The 18,174-nt window shown below is 43.9% G+C and overlaps 1 protein-coding gene across 1 annotated transcript in view; it reads left to right on the top strand.

Annotated features, from left to right (window-relative positions):
* The window catches only part of PEX6 (peroxisomal biogenesis factor 6), a 314,233-nt gene that overhangs the window by 256,165 nt on the left and 39,894 nt on the right, over window positions 1-18,174 (top strand). The window contains exon 15 of the mRNA XM_030195683.1: window positions 3,505-3,613. Coding sequence (XP_030051543.1) covers window positions 3,505-3,613 — 109 coding nt within the window. The remainder of the gene's footprint in view (window positions 1-3,504; window positions 3,614-18,174) is intronic.

The raw sequence follows: 18,174 nt of genomic DNA, 5'->3' as shown, positions 1-18,174 counted from the left end.
TACTAAGCATCATGCAAATAAGAACAACAAACATACTCTGAAATGTCTATATGCAAATGCTAGGAGTCTAAGAAATAAGATGGGAGAGTTGGAATATATTGCACTAAATGAAAAATTGGATATAATAGGCATTACTGAGACCTGGTGGAAGGAGGATAACCAGTGGGACACTGTCATACCGGGGTACAAAGTATATCGTAATGATAGGGTGGACCGGACTGGTGGAGGGGTAGCATTGTATATTAACGAGAGCCTTGACTCAGATAGATTACAAATTCAGCAGGACACAAATCACACCCTTGAATCACTGTGGGTTGAAATTCCATGTATAAAAGGGAAAAAAATGGTGATAGGAGTGTACTACCGTCCGCCTCGCCAGGATGAGCAGGTAGACACAGAAATGATAAAAGAAATCAGAGACGCGAACAAAATGGGCAATGTGATAATAATGGGTGACTTCAATTATCCAAATATAGACTGGGTAAATGTAACATTGGGACACGCTACAGAGATACAATTCCTTGATGAAATCAAGGACAGCTTTATGGAGCAACTGGTGCAGGAGCCGACGAGAGAAGGAAAAATTCTAGACATGGTCCTTAGTGGAGCGCATGATCTGGTGAGGGACGTTATGGTACTGGGGCCGCTTGATAACAGTGACCATAATATGATCAGTTTTGACATCGACCTTGAAGTAACTGTACACAGAAAGTCAAATACGTTAGCGTTTAACTTTAAAAAAGGAGACTATGATAAAATGAGAAGAACGGTAAAAAAAAAAACTTAGGGGGGCAACTGAGAGAGTAAAAACTGTACAACAGGCGTGGACGCTGTTCAAAAATACCATCCTGGAGGCCCAGGCCATACATATTCCGCGAATTAGAAAAGAAAGACGGAAGTCCAAAAGTCACCCGGCCTGGTTGAAAAGTGAGGTGAAGGAAGCTATAAAGGCTAAAAGAAACGCCTTCAGAAAATGGAAGAAGGAACTGTCTGAAAATAACAAGAAACAGCATAAGGAGTGTCAAAGCAAATGCAAGGCGCAGATTAAGAAGGCCAAGAGGGAGTATGAAAAAAAGATAGCATTAGAGGCAAAAAAACATAGTAAAAAATTTTTCGGTATATTAAAAGCAGGAAGCCGGCAAAAGAATCGGTTGGGCCGCTGGATGACCGAGGGGTAAAAGGGGCGATCAAGGAAGACAAAGACGTAGCGGAGAGACTGAATGAATTCTTTGCTTCGGTCTTCACCGAGGAAGATTTGGGTGGGATACCGGTGTCGGAAATGGTATTTCAAGCGGACGAGTCGGAGAAACTTACTGACTTCACGGTAAACCTGGAGGACGTAATGGGGCAGTTCGGCAAACTGAAGAGTAGCAAATCTCCTGGACCGGATGGTATTCATCCTAGAGTACTGATAGAACTGAAAAACGAGCTTGCGGAGCTACTGCTAGTGATATGCAACTTATCCTTAAAATCGAGCGTGGTACCGGAAGATTGGAAGGTGGCCAATGTAACGGCCATTTTTAAAAAAGGCTCCAAGGGAGATCCGGGAAATTATAGACCGGTGAGTCTGACATCGGTGCCGGGGAAAATGGTAGAGGCTATTATTAAAAACAAAATTACAGAGCACATCCGAGGACATAGATTACTTAGACCAAGTCAGCATGGCTTTTGTGTGGGGAAATCTTGCCTGACCAATTTACTTCAATTCTTTGAAGGAGTGAACAAACATGTGGACAAAGGGGAGTCGGTTGATATTGTGTATCTGGATTTTCAAAAGGCGTTTGACAAGGTACCTCATGAAAGGCTACAGAGGAAATTGGAGGGTCATGGGATAGGAGGAAATGTCCTATTGTGGATTAAAAACTGGTTGAAGGATAGGAAACAGAGAGTGGGGTTAAATGGGCAGTATTCACAATGGAGAAGGGTAGTTAGTGGGGTTCCTCAGGGGTCCGTGCTAGGACCGCTGCTTTTTAATATATTTATAAATGATTTAGAGATGGGAGTAACTAGCGAGGTAATTAAATTTGCTGATGACACAAAGTTATTCAAAGTCGTTAAATCGCGACAGGATTGTGAAAAATTACAAGAGGACCTTACGAGACTGGGAGACTGGGCGGCTAAATGGCAGATGATGTTTAATGTGAGCAAGTGCAAGGTGATGCATGTGGGGAAAAAGAACCCGAATTATAGCTACGTCATGCAAGGTTCCACGTTAGGAGTTAAGGACCAAGAAAGAGATCTGGGTGTCGTCGTCGATAACACACTGAAACCTTCTGCTCAGTGTGCTGCTGCGGCTAAGAAAGCGAATAGAATGTTGGGTATTATTAGGAAAGGTATGGAAAACAGGTGTGAGGATGTTATAATGCCGTTGTATCGCTCCATGGTGCGACCGCACCTTGAGTACTGTGTTCAATTCTGGTCGCCGCATCTCAAGAAAGATATAGTAGAATTGGAAAAGGTGCAGCGAAGGGCGACTAAAATGATAGCGGGGATGGGACGACTTCCCTATGAAGAAAGACTAAGGAGGCTAGGGCTATACAGCTTGGAGAAGAGACGGCTGAGGGGAGACATGATAGAGGTATATAAAATAATGAGTGGAGTGGAACAGGTGGATGTGAAGCGTCTGTTCACGCTTTCCAAAAATACTAGGACTAGGGGGCATACGATTAAACTACAGTGTAGTAAATGTAAAACAAATCGGAGAAAATTTTTCTTCACCCAACGTGTAATTAAACTCTGGAATTCGTTGCCGGAGAAAGTGGTGAAGGCGGTTAGCTTAGCAGAGTTTAAAAAGGGGTTGGACGGATTCCTAAAGGACAAGTCCATAAACCGCTACTAAACGGACTTGGAAAAATCCAAATTTCCAGGAATAACATGTATAGAATGTACGTTTGGGAAGCTTGCCAGGTGCCCTTGGCCTGGATTGGCCGCTGTCGTGGACAGGATGCTGGGCTCGATGGACCCTTGGTCTTTTCCCAGTATGGCATTACTTATGTACTTATGTAAGTGGGAGACCTGTGAGAAGCAAGTTGCAATAGTCTAAGCGAGAGGTGATAAAACTGTGAAGAAGTGTTCTGGTAGTGTGCTCAGAAAGGAAAGGATGAATTTTGCTGATGTTGTAGAGAAAGAAACGACAGGTTTTAGCAGTCTGTTGAATATGTGCAGAGAAGGAGAGGGAGGAGTCGAAGATGACCCCAAGGTTACGAGCTGATGAGACAGGGAGGATGAACGTGTTATCCACAGAAATAGAGAATGGGGGAAGAGGAGAGGTTGGTTTAGGGGGAAAGATGAGAAGCTCAGTCTTGGTCATGTTTAGTTTCAGCACTGCTCCACGAGGGTCCCCCTCTTTCAATCCCCAGGAGCCCAGCATTAGCTCTACAGGGGGGAAGACAGAGAATTAATCATATTTCTCCCACATCTCTTCCCTAAGTTCCTGATCCTTCCTTCGCCTCATATCCCTCCTGCATTTCCTCTGTCTCACTCTCTAATTTATCTTCTTTTCAGTGTTTGCCAGAGCCAGGGCAGCTGCTCCCTGCATTATATTCTTTGATGAACTGGATTCTTTGGCACCAAACCGTGGGAGGAGTGGAGACTCGGGTGGTGTTATGGACAGGTGAGAACCCTTTCCAAAAAAACTGCATTAATGAACAGCTTATGTATTGGCTTATTAATTCAAAGCAGTTTACAAATAGTGCAATGATGCTTCTCTGATTAACATTTTGAATGTCTCCTCCCCTAGATCCTCCTAATATCTTATGCCCTCACCCCTCCCCAGCTATACCAAGATAGACAATTTAGAAACTAACCTTATCGGACCTCTTCACTCTGATTTTTTTTTCCTGGGTTTCTCTTTGAATTACTATTTCCCCCCTCCCTTTTTTTTCTATAACTTGCCAAAGCCTATTTAGGCATCCCCTTCAAAACAGCAACATTTTCTTTCTGCTGGCTTTATAGGCCCTAATTTTAAATATTCAAATTTCATTTATTATTTGATATCCTGCCTTGTGGAGAGCATCCAAGCAGTTTACAAGAAAAGTAATAAAAGTGAAAGTAATTTTAGTTATAATCTCTTTATTATTGCAAGAAGACAACCAAACCGAATTATTACTATTATATTACAATACAGTTTCAATATAACACCCTAACAACCCTCCCAACCACCCACACAGAACCAGTCTCCCCCCCCCCCCCCCCCCCCCCCCGAAGTGAAAGTAATTTTAATGTACGTACAGTGTGCTCTTTGGTCCTTCCCTTTTACCTCCCCACTTTATTCAAAGGGTAACAAGACAGGGCTATCTGCTTCCCCTCCTTTTTACTATTTCTTGAACCGTTACTGCATATACTTGATGCCAAGGTTACGGGTGTTCAGTCCTCATCAGGTTAAAATTTTGGATTTTGCAGATCTTATGCTAGTATTGTCTTATTTCTATATATCCCTCCATAGAGCCTTACCTTATGTAGTAACTTTGGATTAGTCTTAGCTTTCAAACTAAATTTAACGAAATCTTTGGCACGTCCACTTCAACAGATACGTATCCCATTTCCATATAGGGTAGGATTCGTGTCTGTAATATGATTGTTGTGCCAAAGTGGCTTTATGTCTTCGAGATGCTCCCGCTGCCTTTTCTAGGTAAAGATGAGAGAAGGTTACATCCTGTATATACCATGTTACAGATATCTGTGGCAGGGCAAAAAAAAAAGCTACATTACTAATCTCTAAGGTGCTTCTCACCAAAGGTCAAGGGGTTGGGTCTTTTAAGGGTTAGACTTGACTCTCCCTGCCCTACTCCAAGTGGAACTTTCATTTCCAACATTCAAAGTGCATTAAAAACAAATATATTTTTGATGTCATTTGGTGAGGAGTGTTATGTCCAGCTAGTCCCTCAATCCCTGCCTCTCTTATCTGATTGATTGAGACCCTTAGGCTGGAGCTATGGGCAAACTGGGTAAGAGGGAGAAAGGGTAGATATTTTGCTGCTGTGGTTATTAGCATATAGAGGCTGTCTGAGATAGGGAGGGTATAATCTGGGTTGTTTATGTTTGTGAGTTTGTTCGTATTGTATTGGGATGAGAGGATGAGACAGTGTGTTTTTTCTGTGTTGAGTTTTAGTTGAAATGCGTTTGCCCATGAGTCCATGATAATTATTAGATTGTAAGCTCTTTGAGTAGGGACTGTCTTTCTTCTATGTTTGTGCAGCGCTGCGTATGCCTTGTAGCGCTATAGAAATGCTAAATAGTAGTAGTAGTAGTATTCAAGCTGAGCTTGATTTCGTTGGTGATTTCTGTCAGATCACATTTGTAAGGAATGTATATTGTGACATCGTTTGCATAGATGAAAGGGTTAAGGCCTTGGTTGGATAAGGATTTGGCTAGTGGGGTCATCATTAGGCTGAAAAGGATCGGTGATAGTGGTGATCCTTGAGGTGCTCCGCATTCTGCTTTCCACGGTGATATGTTTGAGCTTGATTTCACTTGATGATGATTATTATTTATTTATTGCATTTGTACCCCACATTATCCCACCTTTTTGCAGGCTCAATGTGGCTTACAGAGTGTTGTTATGATGCAGTCATTACATTATCTTACATTATCTGTTCTAGTGGTTAGGAAACCCTTGATCCAACTAAGTATGTGTCCACCAATCCCGAAGTAATCTAGGAGTCTTAGTAGTATTTTATGGTTTACCAAGTCGAACGCACTGGACATGTTGAATTGGAGGAGAAGTATGCTTTTTCCTGTTGCTATTTCCTGCTTGAATTTGGCTAGGAGGGTAATTAGTATTCTTTCAGTGCTATGGAGGGGATGACATCCTGATTGTGAATTCGTTTGTGTAATCAGTAAATTGTTTGGTTACCATGCTTTCCATCAGTTTGACCACCAGTGGGATTGATGCTACAGGGCGGCAGTTGACTTGAGCCGCGTAGGGCGCATTGCTGGATCCCGATTGTGATCTCTTTAAGCTGCATGTACCTCACCACTACATGTAGATTCAGACCTCCTTTTTGGGGGGGGGGGGGTGTAGAGGGCTGGGGGGAAGAATTTTGATGTAAAAGGCTAAAAACGAGATGATGGACTTCTTTAATATGGTGGTGGTGGTGTTATCAGTATTGTATTATATCATGACCTGTGTGATAAGATGTCTATGCATCATCAATAAAAACTTTAAATCATAAGACTTGGAAAGGTAAAGCAATTTGCTACTTGTTTCAAGTACTGACTGAAGAGGGTAGACTAGACAGTTTTCCTTCTCTACAGGAAAAATACCTCTTGGACAGGGGGAGCATTTTTTATTTTATTTTAAATATTTTTTATTGGTGCAAAAAATAAACACAATGTTGTCCTTGTAAAAACACTCCATACACCACTAAAGCCATGTCATATTGGTAGAATGGAACTCAGTACAAATACATTTTCCTTAGCGTCCCTCCGGACCGGACCAGGATTGGACTGATGGGTTGTGCTCGCCTACCAGCAGGTGGAGACTGAGAAAAAACTAACTCTAGAGAGCCAATAGGAGCCCTGGCCATGTGACCTTAGCCTCAGTATTTTCTCAGTCTCCCAGCAGGTAGGAAGTGAGCCCATTAGTCTCTCTCCTTTTCTCTTTAGATATTACAGATATTTGTGATAATTCTTCTGTGCCTGGAATCTTATTTAGAGGCTTGACAGGGTTTCCTTTCTCTTCTTTCTTTGACAGCCTCGGGGGTGTTAAACTCGGGTGTCTCGAGTCCACCCCCCTTCCTCCCCATCTCCCTGGCTTAGCAGGGAAGGGCCGTCCCTTTCTCTGGAAAGGTGTACCGTCTTTGGGAGAGGCAGCCACTTTAACAGGTAGCTGCTTTAAAAGAATTAAATCAAATAAAAGGAAATTCAAAGAAGCAGCCTTTCTTTCCCCAGACTTCTAACGAGCAGGCAGCTCCAGTGTTTTATTATGATTGAGGGGTTATTAAAAAAAAAAAAAAAACAGAAGAAAATAATTCAGTGTCTGTGACTTTAAACAGCGATTTTTCTCGTCAGATTTAATTTCCTCCATTTTCTTGCGTTTTGGCAGCGGCAGTTTAAAGAAATGAAAAAAAAAAAAAAAAAGAAAGGTGCGAACTGCATAAGCGCGGCCACCTGTTTTTTCTGATATGGCTTAAAAGTTCAAACAGCTGCTGTCGGTCAGGCGCAGTTCACGCAGCCGGAACGTGTAAATTTTGCTCTCCCTTCAAGGTTTCTTCGGGTCCAGTGCTGCCTCCGGTTTTTTTCGGGGCCTTTTTCGCCGGCTGTTGTTTCTTCGCCGTTCCACTGGGCTTCACTTGTTCGGAGGTGTTGGGCGCGCTGTCGACGATCACCACAGGGCCAGTGGCGCGAACGGCGGCCATTTTGTTTCTCCCTCCATCTTATCAGTCGGGGATCTCTCTGCTGAAGGTAAGGCTGCAGTTCATAGAGCAGTTCGGCTCCAAGATGTGTACACTTTTGTATGTGCTGAACGGCGTATTCTAAAATGCTCTTCACATCAGCAGGCAATATTTGATTGAAAGGGGCTCCTTTCATATATGGATATATAACAAGCTTTTCTTCTTTAAATTTCTATGTATCACGGGGCTGTTAACACTAGTTTTTTCTGGTGCTCAGTCATTTTTCATTGCCTGGTGGAAAATCTACATCTTATCATAATATCATAATTCATTTCAAGCATTTTCCTCAATAGCTGTAGTATTATACAGTGTTTTAAGAACTTTAGAAACTTTCTCTATAGGCATAGAGTAAATTTCTGTCTTTCTCATTCCCTGGTGAATAGGACTACATTGTCTAAGAGTCAATTGATTGGTACTTTGCAATTCTGACCATAATATCTTAGTTCCTTTCAAGCATTTTACTCCATGCCTATGATGTTATATAGTGTTTTAAGAACTTAACAGACACTCTCAATGGCTGTAGTGTTATACAGTGTTTTCTTTTTCCGACTTTAAGAAGCCTTCTCTAGAGGCATACAGTATATTGTTCAGATGCCATGGGGATATATCAGCTCTTTCATATTCTCTGAGGGACAGTCCTGTCTACCAAGCTCCCAGTCACTCAGCTGCCTTAGCAGGCATGCTTTATTCATGTCTTCCCTTCTTTTCCAACTGCCTTGAAGCCTCTCATATTTCATTTTAGCTTTCTTCTGGTTTTTACAGGACATATGGTCACTTAGAGAATAAAGTCATCCTTTCACTTAAAGATAGTGGACGGTCCTCAAACCATCTACTCGTGTTTGTCTCTACTCTATCAGTTCAGCATTGGCAGATTATAAACATCCTGGTTTGGTCCAGTATGCCTATACATACCATCTGCTATCTCTTCCTCTTCCTTAGAGACCTGATGTTATATCAAGCTTTCTTGAATTCAGATACAGTCTTGTCTACACTGCCTTCACCAAGTGGCTGTGGCACAACTTCACTTTTTTCGTTACAGGTAATTTCCAAGTTTGTCCTTTTTCATTTTCATTCTATGCGCCTTCACTCCAGAGTGTTCTTTCAATTGGAAGGGGATTCACTCACTTCCTGTGTATTTATACCATAGGTACATAAGTATGGTTATGCTGGGTAAGGCCTAAAGTCCATCAAGTCCAGCATTCATATCTAATGGGCATAGGTACATAAGTTTTGCCATTCTGGGGAAGCTCAAATGTCCACCTTTCTACAGCCAGAACAGCATTAAAGAAAAAAAAAAAAAAAACTCTCACGAGAGTATCGAACAGAAATCTCTGCTCCAAAAGCAAGGCTTTGCAGTAATTCTGCAAACTAACGCATACAATATTTGCCATGGCTGTTCACCACTAGGAACACCGGGGACCCTGGGCCTAGGTTCGGTGTTTTAACCTGAAACAAGCTCAACATTCATATCTATTGGGTGTGAGTTTGGTACTACTACTTAACATTTCTAGAGCGCTACTAGGGTTACGCAGCGCTGTACAAATTAACAAAGAAGGACGTTCCCTGCTCAAAGGAGCTTACAATCTACATCTCAGTGAGGGAGGACGCATGACCGTGGTACGTGGATTAGTGGTATGTGGATTAGGGAGATCCAAGAAATTACAGGCCGGTGAATCAGACGTTCATACTGGGACAATTTTTTTCTGTCCGGAGCGTACTACCATAGCTGGTGGACTCCTATATTCAGAACTTTCTATATTCAGAACTTACCCAACTATGGAACGCCATAGAGATAGGGTTGGAGTTTGTAGCCCTATTTAACTGGTGTCCTTGCTCACCCTTCCTCTTCTCCTCAGGATCCAGAGAATGGCTAGTTTTTTGCTTATGCATTAACCGGTCATTTTCAGCAGTACTCTCTCTTCCGTTCTTTTATAGATCTTAGGGTCATTTCATTCTTACCTAGACGACTGCCTAATTGGAGAAAGTCTTATCAGCAGAGTTCTCGGGTCACGCACCGGGTGTTGCATTTCTTACAGTCTCTAGGTTGGGTGGTGATTGTAGCCAGGCCTCTCATTTGATCTCTCATCAGATATCTCTGATTTTCTCTTTGTTTAGTCAGGTTGGCGCACAGTCTTTTGTCTCCTCTGCAAACATCCCAGTTTATATTTTTCTTGGTGACCTTGGGCCTTCGGCCATTTCCTCGCTCTATTCTGCAGAATGCAATTTTACTCTCTAATGCCCAAGAAGGAATTTTCCTTCATACTATTGCGAATCTCAGGGTCATCAATCGCGCTATTTAAGTGTCATCTAGTTATCTCAAGAACCTTAGTTCTGTCATTGGGATGCTTCGTGCAGTACACTTTTTGGCAGAAGCTTTTTTGTATATATTTTTTTTCTGGGGGACCTCAGCAATTCGTTTTACCTTCGGGTGAATTTTGTTTTCCCTACTGACAAACAAGGCGGAGAGAGCTATGTTGGGCAATGGGTTATGTCATCCGCCAAGGAGGAGTTAAGAGTATACTCTTGAGTTTGTACTCATTTTTTCTTAGTTGTGTCACCCTGCATTTAGGTGAATGGACTCTCATTTTTTCAGCCTTACTTCCTCACTGCGACACTTCAGGGCTATCTCTTTTTGCCTTCAGGCTCATGAACATTTCTTGCTTCTTCCGTTCAGCAACAGTCTTGACGGAGACAGGGACAGATGCCAACGTCCAGCAGGGGTTTTTCAGCCTTCTTTATGCGTTTCTTCCATCATCTCACTAGGTGTTTACGCAGAACCAAGGCACCCTTCTACATCCGGACCCCCAGTCACTCAAACTTATGGCGTGGTTACTGGGTCTGCAACATCTTTGATATTTTCGCAGGAAGTACTTCAAGTTTTAATTGCTTCCAGACAGAAATCTACATTAAAGTCCTATGAATCAAAGTGGCGACGGTTCACTCTGTGGTACTCCTCTCGCCACTTCATTCCACAAACAGTATCCATTTTGCATGTTTTGGAATATCTTCTGCATCTTGCGAAATCTTGTCTGTCTTACTCATCCATTAGAGTTCATTTGGCAGCTCTATCAGTGATGCATGATACTGTTGACAACCGCACGCTTATGCAGCATCCACTGTCAAAGCGGTTTCTTAAAGGAGTCCTGCACCTGTACCTCCCGCTTCATCCACCAGCTAGGTGAACTAGGTGAACAGACTCTTAAAGTTCTGTTTTCTAGTAGCCATAACTTTTTCTATAAAGTTTTCCTCTTCAAGCAGTGTTCCCAGTAGCCATTGCAGCAAGTAGATCTATGTGTGGAATACTTCTATGGTTGGTAACTTCTTTTCGGTCTGCTGTAGTTTAAAGTTTTCACCTTTCCCAATCGGTTTTTTCTTATTGGTTTTGTCCTTCTAGCCAGTAGGCGTAAAAGTTTTTCATTGTTTCTAACCTGCTATATCGCGAAGGATCAAGGAAATGAGAATGTCTATTTCTCTTCTCGCTGAGAGGGCAGTTCCACAGCGTATTACAACATATTCCACAACTTCAGAAGCGGGCTCTATTCTTACTACGGCGATTTTTGGTGCTCTCGGTGCACATTGGTAAGTTGGCAACTTAGTCCTAGTTTCATTTTATTTTGCTCATTGGGACACACTACATGTTAGTTGTCGCCAGGTGGCCTATGCAGCATGAACATTTCTCTGCAGTTTTCATAAGGTCCCTCCCTTCAGATTACTGCTTTGGTACTTCCCATCAGTCCAATCCTGGTCCGGTCCGGAGGGACGCTAAGGAAGGAGAAATTAGATCTTACCTGCTAATTTGCTTTCCTTTAGTCCCTCCGGACCGGACCAGGCCCCTCCCATGTTCTCTCTACTCTTTAGCTTCTTTTATTAAGTAGGAAGTGTATTCAGTAGGAAGTGTATTCATTCCTTTACGATTCGTGGAACAATACTATATATATACAGAACTTTACGTGGTCTATACCACTTCTCTGGTGGTTGCTGGTGAGCTCAATTGCTGGAATCTATCTATAAAACCTTAAATACGCCATACCACTTCTCTGGTGAGAGTTGTGGCTGAGCTCAGTTGCTGGAATATCTATAAAACCTTAAATATGATTTACCACTTTTCTGGTGAGAGTTGCTGGTAAGCTCAGTTGATGGAATATATATAAAATCTTAAGTGGGCCATACCACTTCTCTGGTTAGAGTTGCTGGTGAGCTATAAGACAAGTGAGCCATACCACTTCTCTGGTGAGAGTTGCGGGTGAGCTATATTATATGTGAGCCATACCACTTCTCTGGGGAGAGTTGCTGGTGAGCTATATTACATGTGAGCCATATCGCTTCTCTGGTGAGAGTTGCTGGTGAGCTATAGTACAAGTGAGCCATACCACTTCTCTAGTGAGAGTTGCTGGTGAGCTGTAATACATATCGGGCCATACCACTTCTCTGGTGAGAGTTGCTGGTGAGCTCTGATACTTGGCATTGCCGAGTGCTTTGTGGCTGCTAGGATTCCATACGGCACAGAAGGTCTTTCTTTCTTTCCTGCTTTGCTATTCAAATACTGAGGCTAAGGTCACATGGCCAGGGCTCCTATTGGCTCTCTAGAGTTAGAGTTTTTTCTCAGTCTCCACCTGCTGGTAGGCGAGCACAACCCATCAGTCCAATCCTGGTCCGGTCCGGAGGGACTAAAGGAAAGCAAATTAGCAGGTAAGATCTAATTTCTCCTTTGCTTTTACCCACCTCCCGCCTCCCTCCCCGTCCCCTTGAACAACTCCACTCCCCCCACCCACCCCAATCCCCTCCCTCCTATGTCACACTTAAGAATTCAAAATTCTACTACGCGCTACTGCAGTCAATGAGTCCCAGAAGGGGGACCAGACTTGGCAAAGCCAGTCTCCTTGTGGCGAGGATAGGTCTTCCACTCCCCTGCGCTCCAAAGCGCAGAGGTGAATCATATTGGATCGCCAGTGTTGTAGTGTGGGCGGATCTCCGGTTATCCACTGTTGAGGAATCGATTTCTTTCCAACCAAAGTTGTTTTTATCAAGAAGCATCTAAGGCCCCGAGGAACAAACGGGGACACCCTGAACACCTCAAATAGCTGAGATGGAGTTGGTCCCCAGACACATGCTGACAAACCTGGCGCCAAAAACCAAGGATCCGCGGGCACCTCCAAAACATGTGTCCTAGATCAGCTGGGGATTGGGCACACTTCTTACACCTATCCTCCGTCCCCATGGATGCCCTATACGCTCTATGAGGGGAAATATACATCCGCATCAAAAATTTATAATGTGTTTCTTGCAACGTCACATTCTCCGTCAGTCTTTGGGTTCCCAAGAGACAGACCTTTACCGTTTCCGTCTGGAGGTTTATCGCTAGCTCTTTATTCCAGCAATTGGTTAATTTACCGTATTCCACCTCGCCCAGGTTTTCCCGCAGAGAAGCATGATAGTATTTGAGCGGGACCCTTAATTGTGCGTCTAACCCCAATATAGTGACTAATTGTTCCCACACCTGCGCTGTCATAGTAGGGGCCGGCAGGGATCTTAAATAATGGCGCAGTTGAAACATAGAAAAGAAATTTAGTCCCATATTCCAATTGCAGGTCCTCCTGAGATTTTTGTGTGCCATCCTCATTATATAGCTGGTATAAATACTGTAAATTTTTTTGTCCCCCGCGTGGCAAAATCTGCCGAGGTGGAACCAGGCATGAAGTCTCTGTTACCCTGGATTGGCAGCAACGGAGAGGATTCTGCGGATAGGCCATAAAACCTACAGACCCACCGCCATGCTTTCCTCATTTATTTATTTATTTATTGTATTTGTACCCCACATTTTCCCACATTTTTGCAGGCTCAGTGTGGCTTACAGAGTATGGAAATGAGAACATCATTACATGATCTAAGAAAACAGTCGATCATAAGCTGAGGTGAAAGAGGAATTTAGGTAGAAGGTGTTAGGTAAGGTCGTGAAAGAGGTCTTTTGGTGTACTTGGGTGGTTTAGGGAATGATTTGTTTCAATGAGGGTGACTTTTGTAGGCTCTGTTGAAGAGATGTGTTTTCAAAGCTTTGCGAAAGCTGGTTAGATTGGTCATGGTTTTAAGGGCCATGGGTAGTGCGTTCCAAAACTGTGTACTTTTGTACTCAAAGGTGGTAGCATAAGCCTGTTTACTTCATTCCTTTACAGCTGGGAAAGTTCAGGTTGAGGAATTTGCGGGCCGATCTTTTGGCATTCCTGGGCGGTAAGTCCACTAAGTTTAGCATATAGAGTGGGGCATCTGCGTGAATGATTTTGTGTACAGTCGTGCAGATCTTGAACTCAATTCGTTCCTTGATTTTTATTTAAGGACACCTAATCTACTACGGTCTCTTTTGCAACCTCACTATCAGGGTACCCTATCTTCCCTGTTTTGGTGATATCTTTGAAAGATACCTTATCCCGAACCATGCGCTTTTGAGCGACTGCCTCCCCCCCCCCCCCCCCCCCCCCCCATTTCTAGTTTAAAAGCTGCTCTATCTCCTTTTTAAATGCCGATGCCAGCAGCCTGGTCCCACCCTGGTTAAGGTGGAGCCCATCCTTTCGGAATAGGCTCCCCCTTCCCCAGAACGTTGCCCAGTTCCTAACAAATCTAAAACCCTCCTCCCTGCACCATCGTCTCATCCACGCATTGAGACTCCAGAGCTCTGCCTGTCTCTTGGGCCCTGCGCGTGGAACAGGTAGCATTTCAGAAAATGCTACCCTAGAGGATCTGAATTTGAGTGTTCTACCTAAGAGCCTAAATTTGGCTTCCAGAGTCTCTCTACCCACATGTACCAAGACAGCCAGCTCCTCCCCAACACTATCTAAAATCCTATCTAGGTGATGCGTGAGGTCCGCCACCTTCGCACCAGGCAGGCAAGTCACCAGGCGATCCTCACGTCCAGCAGCCACCCAGCTATCTATATGCCTAATGAATAACCAACTACAACAGCTGTCCTAACCTTTCCCTCCCGGTCAGCACTTGGAGACATATCCTCGGTGCGAGAGGATAGTACATCCACTGGTGGGCAGGTCTTGGCTACAGGAGTACTACTTCACCAGGGTGATGCTCTCCTTGTAGGAAACTGCCCTCCTCCAAGGTAGCACAGGGGCTACCAGACTGGAGATGGGACTTCTCTACAACATCCCTGTAGGTCTCCTCTATGTACCTCTCTGTCTCCCTTAGCTCCACCAAGTCTGCTACTCTAGCCTCAAGAGAATGGACATTTGCATCTTGCAAGTCCTCATTTGCATCGGACACACACATGAGACATCTCACCAACTGGGAGATAATCATACATGTGGCACTCAATGCAAAAGACTGGATAGCACCCCTCTTGCTGCTGGACTGCTGACTCTATCTTAGAGTGGTGGAAACGTAAACGGTAATGGAATTCAAACATTCAAACATGCGTGGGATAAACATAAAGGAATCCTGTTCAGAAGGAATGGATCCTAAGGAGCTTAGCCGAGATTGGGTGGCAGAGCCGGTGGCGGGAGGCGGAGATGGTGCTGGGCAGACTTATACGGTCTGTGCCAGAGGCGGGACTGGTGGTTGGGAGGCGGGGATAGTACTGGGCAGACTTATACGGTCTGTGCCAGAACCGGTGGTGGGAGGCGTGGCTGGTGGTTGGGAGGCGGGGATAGTGCTGGGCAGACTTATACGGTACAATAAGGTAAGGTATACACAAAAAGTAGCACATATGAGTTTATCTTGTTGGGCAGACTGGATGGACCGTGCAGGTCTTTTTCTGCTGTCATCTACTATGTTACTATTAGCCTAAATAAAAGTGTCTTTTAGTTTATATAGTATATTTAGTGTTTCCTTCTTAGATGGTAATGAAATGTATTTAAAACTCTGTAAGAGCACTCCTTGCTTGTTACCCTAATTACAAGAACTGATTATAAATGAAGAGTTGTCCTAGAGGTGAGCAGGTGTTGGGGAGGGTGGGTGGGAAGACTAAACTAGATCCTGCAGTGCCTGCTTGATTCTATCTGTTAATGCTGTGGTACAAAGTGTTTAAAACTAAGTGGAAAAGATTATGGAGATTAGTTGATAAAATTTGCTTTTTAGATTTTTATTTTACCTAACACTAACCTACAATGCCTCCTTTAATCCCCAATCTTTATGTTCCAAAAGCACAAAGCAAAGTAGTGTTCACTTACCAGAGAAATGTCTTCTCTCGGAACTTCTCAGAAAGAAAGTTCAGTGGGACCTGTCCTCTTTATATAGTTTTGAATCTAAGGGGACTTTTTTAAACAGGCTCTTTGAAGCTGACTCAGCAACCTATGCAAGTATTCTACTTCCCCACACCTTAATTAACACAGTTGAAGTTGCTGGATGTGCTACCTCTCCAGCAGCAGAAAATAGCTGCCTTTTAGAACAAGAGTTTTTGGCTGTTTTAGTTTCTACCTCTAGAAAAGATTTCAGTTTAAAACTATGGGAAAAATGCCTATTTCTAGAGAAAATTTCAGTTTAAAACTATGGGAAAAGGGTTTGTACACTATGGCAACTAGTTAATAATGCTTGCTTTTCTCTCTCTCTCTCTCTCTCTCTCTCTCTCTCTCTCTCTCTCTCTCTCTCTTTTTATTCCCCCCTTAATACTAAACTAGATCCTGCAGTGCCTGCTTGATTCTATCTGTTGGTGCTGTGGTAGAAAGTTTTTAAAACTAAGTGGAAAAGACTATGGAGATTAGTTGATAAAATTTGCTTTATATATTTTTATTTTGCCTGTCACTAACCTACAATTCCTCCTTTAAACCCCAATCTTTAAGTTTTCAAAGCACAAAGCAAAATAGTGTTCACTTACCAGAGAAATGTCCTTTTCTCTCGGAACTTCTCAGATTCTGGCCAAGATGCACTAAAGACTCATTAAAGCCCTTTCCTTACTGATTCCCTTAGCGAATCGGTAAGGAACGGGCATGCATCAAGGAATAGGAATGCAAATGAGCTGCTTGTTGTAGCTCACTTGCATTCTCTATTCCATCGTTAAACAGTCGGCCGGTCGAGATTGTGCAAAGCAGCCAAGCGTTATGCTGGCTGCTCTGCGCATGCCAAGGACATCCTTTATGGACGTCCTTCACTATATATATAAAAAAAAGACGAGCTGTGCCTATGGACGTCCTTTATGGACGTCCTTCGGACTTCCCTCCTTTCCTCCCTGGCCCGCCCTCGTCTGACGTAAGTTACTTACCTACGTTACTTACGTCAGACGAGGGCGAGCCAGGGAGGAAAGGAGGGAAGTCCGAAGGGAGGCGATCAGCTGTTGTTTTCTGAATTGAGAGGCGCTGTGAGGGCCCGTCCCGGTGGCAGACGGAGGGGGGCGGGTGGAGGGGGGGGAGCAGCGGTGGTGACGAACTCAGGGGGGGCGGTAGGGGCGGTGCCTCGGGGGTGCGGAGGATGGCTTGGAGGCTGGGGCTGCGGGAAGCTGTCATTTCAATGCAGGGGGGAGGGGGAGCGGCAGCGATCTCGGGGGGGGGGGGCAGAGTGAAGAGCAGCGCTGGAGGAAGACATCTTCTGCTGGTGGGGCCTTGGGGGACCCCTGCCAGCCAAACCAGAGGCTCAGGCCTGAAGTCCTGCAGTGCCTGCTCCTCCCGGGTCCTCCCCAGCATCCAACTGGGACCTGGTGTTGGCGTTCTCTCCTGCTCCTGTCGGGACTCGATCACCCGGGGGGGGGGGGGGCGGGGGCGGCGGAGAAGGATGTCCATAAAGGACGTCCATAGGCACAGCTCGTCTTTTTTTTTTTTTAATATATAGTGAACATAAAGGACGTCCCTGATGAGCACTTCTTTCCCCGTTTTTTTTTTTTTGTAACATGCGTGCCTCCACCTTCTCCTACATGGGCACGCAATTATGGAATGCATTGCCTACAGACTTAAAAGCAATCAACGAAATAAATATCTTTCGAAAATCTCTGAAGACATTTTTCTTCAACAAGGCCTACAAAGAGAACCTATAACCTCACCGAACTACCTCACCAAGCCACTCAACCATGAATCCCCACCTTATATAACTACCCAATCACTCCCTTCCTTCCTTTTACTTCCTTTACCTAATCGCCACACATCACTAATTGTACTTGACATACTGAAACGTCAATGTTAAAACTATGTAAGCCACTATCTGGCTCATTTTCAAAGCACTTAGCCTCCCAAAGTTCCATAGAAACCTATGGAACTTAGCCTCCCAAAGTGCTTTGAAAATATGCCTCTATGTAAGCCACATTGAGCCTGCAAATAGGTGGGAAAATGTAGGATACAAATGCAATAAATAATAATACTACTCTCACATCCTCAATCGGAGCTCCAAAGAACGCTGATGCATGCGTATGGAGCCTCTGGACTCTTAGCAGTTCAAATACCTTAAATCCTGCCCTGTCATACATTCAACCATTCCACTTCCTTATTCAAACCATGGGGAATGATTGTATTCCAAGTAAATATAAACCTTTGTTCCTTATGTAGTAACAGCATGGAAATATTACCACCTCTAATGCTCCTGTATTGACATAACACCACAAATTTGAAATCTTGAACAGCATGACCTCCTGTCTCTGCACACGAAGGTTGCTCAAATGTTGAGGTATCCTACACTTGATCTTGTGGATCGCATGTCCAATATACCACACCCCACAGGGACAACAAATCCCATATACAAATTGTGTAGTATTGCAATCAGTGCGGGTACACAATGTAAACACCCGCCTTACCACATGTGGCATATTGATCTGAGTGACCTGTTACTACGTAAGGAACAAAGGTTTATATTTCTTGAGAAA

Source organism: Microcaecilia unicolor, chromosome 3 (assembly GCF_901765095.1).
Source record: "Microcaecilia unicolor chromosome 3, aMicUni1.1, whole genome shotgun sequence".
Classification (NCBI taxonomy): domain Eukaryota; kingdom Metazoa; phylum Chordata; class Amphibia; order Gymnophiona; family Siphonopidae; genus Microcaecilia; species Microcaecilia unicolor.
Note: the sequence above shows the minus strand (reverse complement) of the source record. Positions and strands in the feature narration are given on the sequence as shown.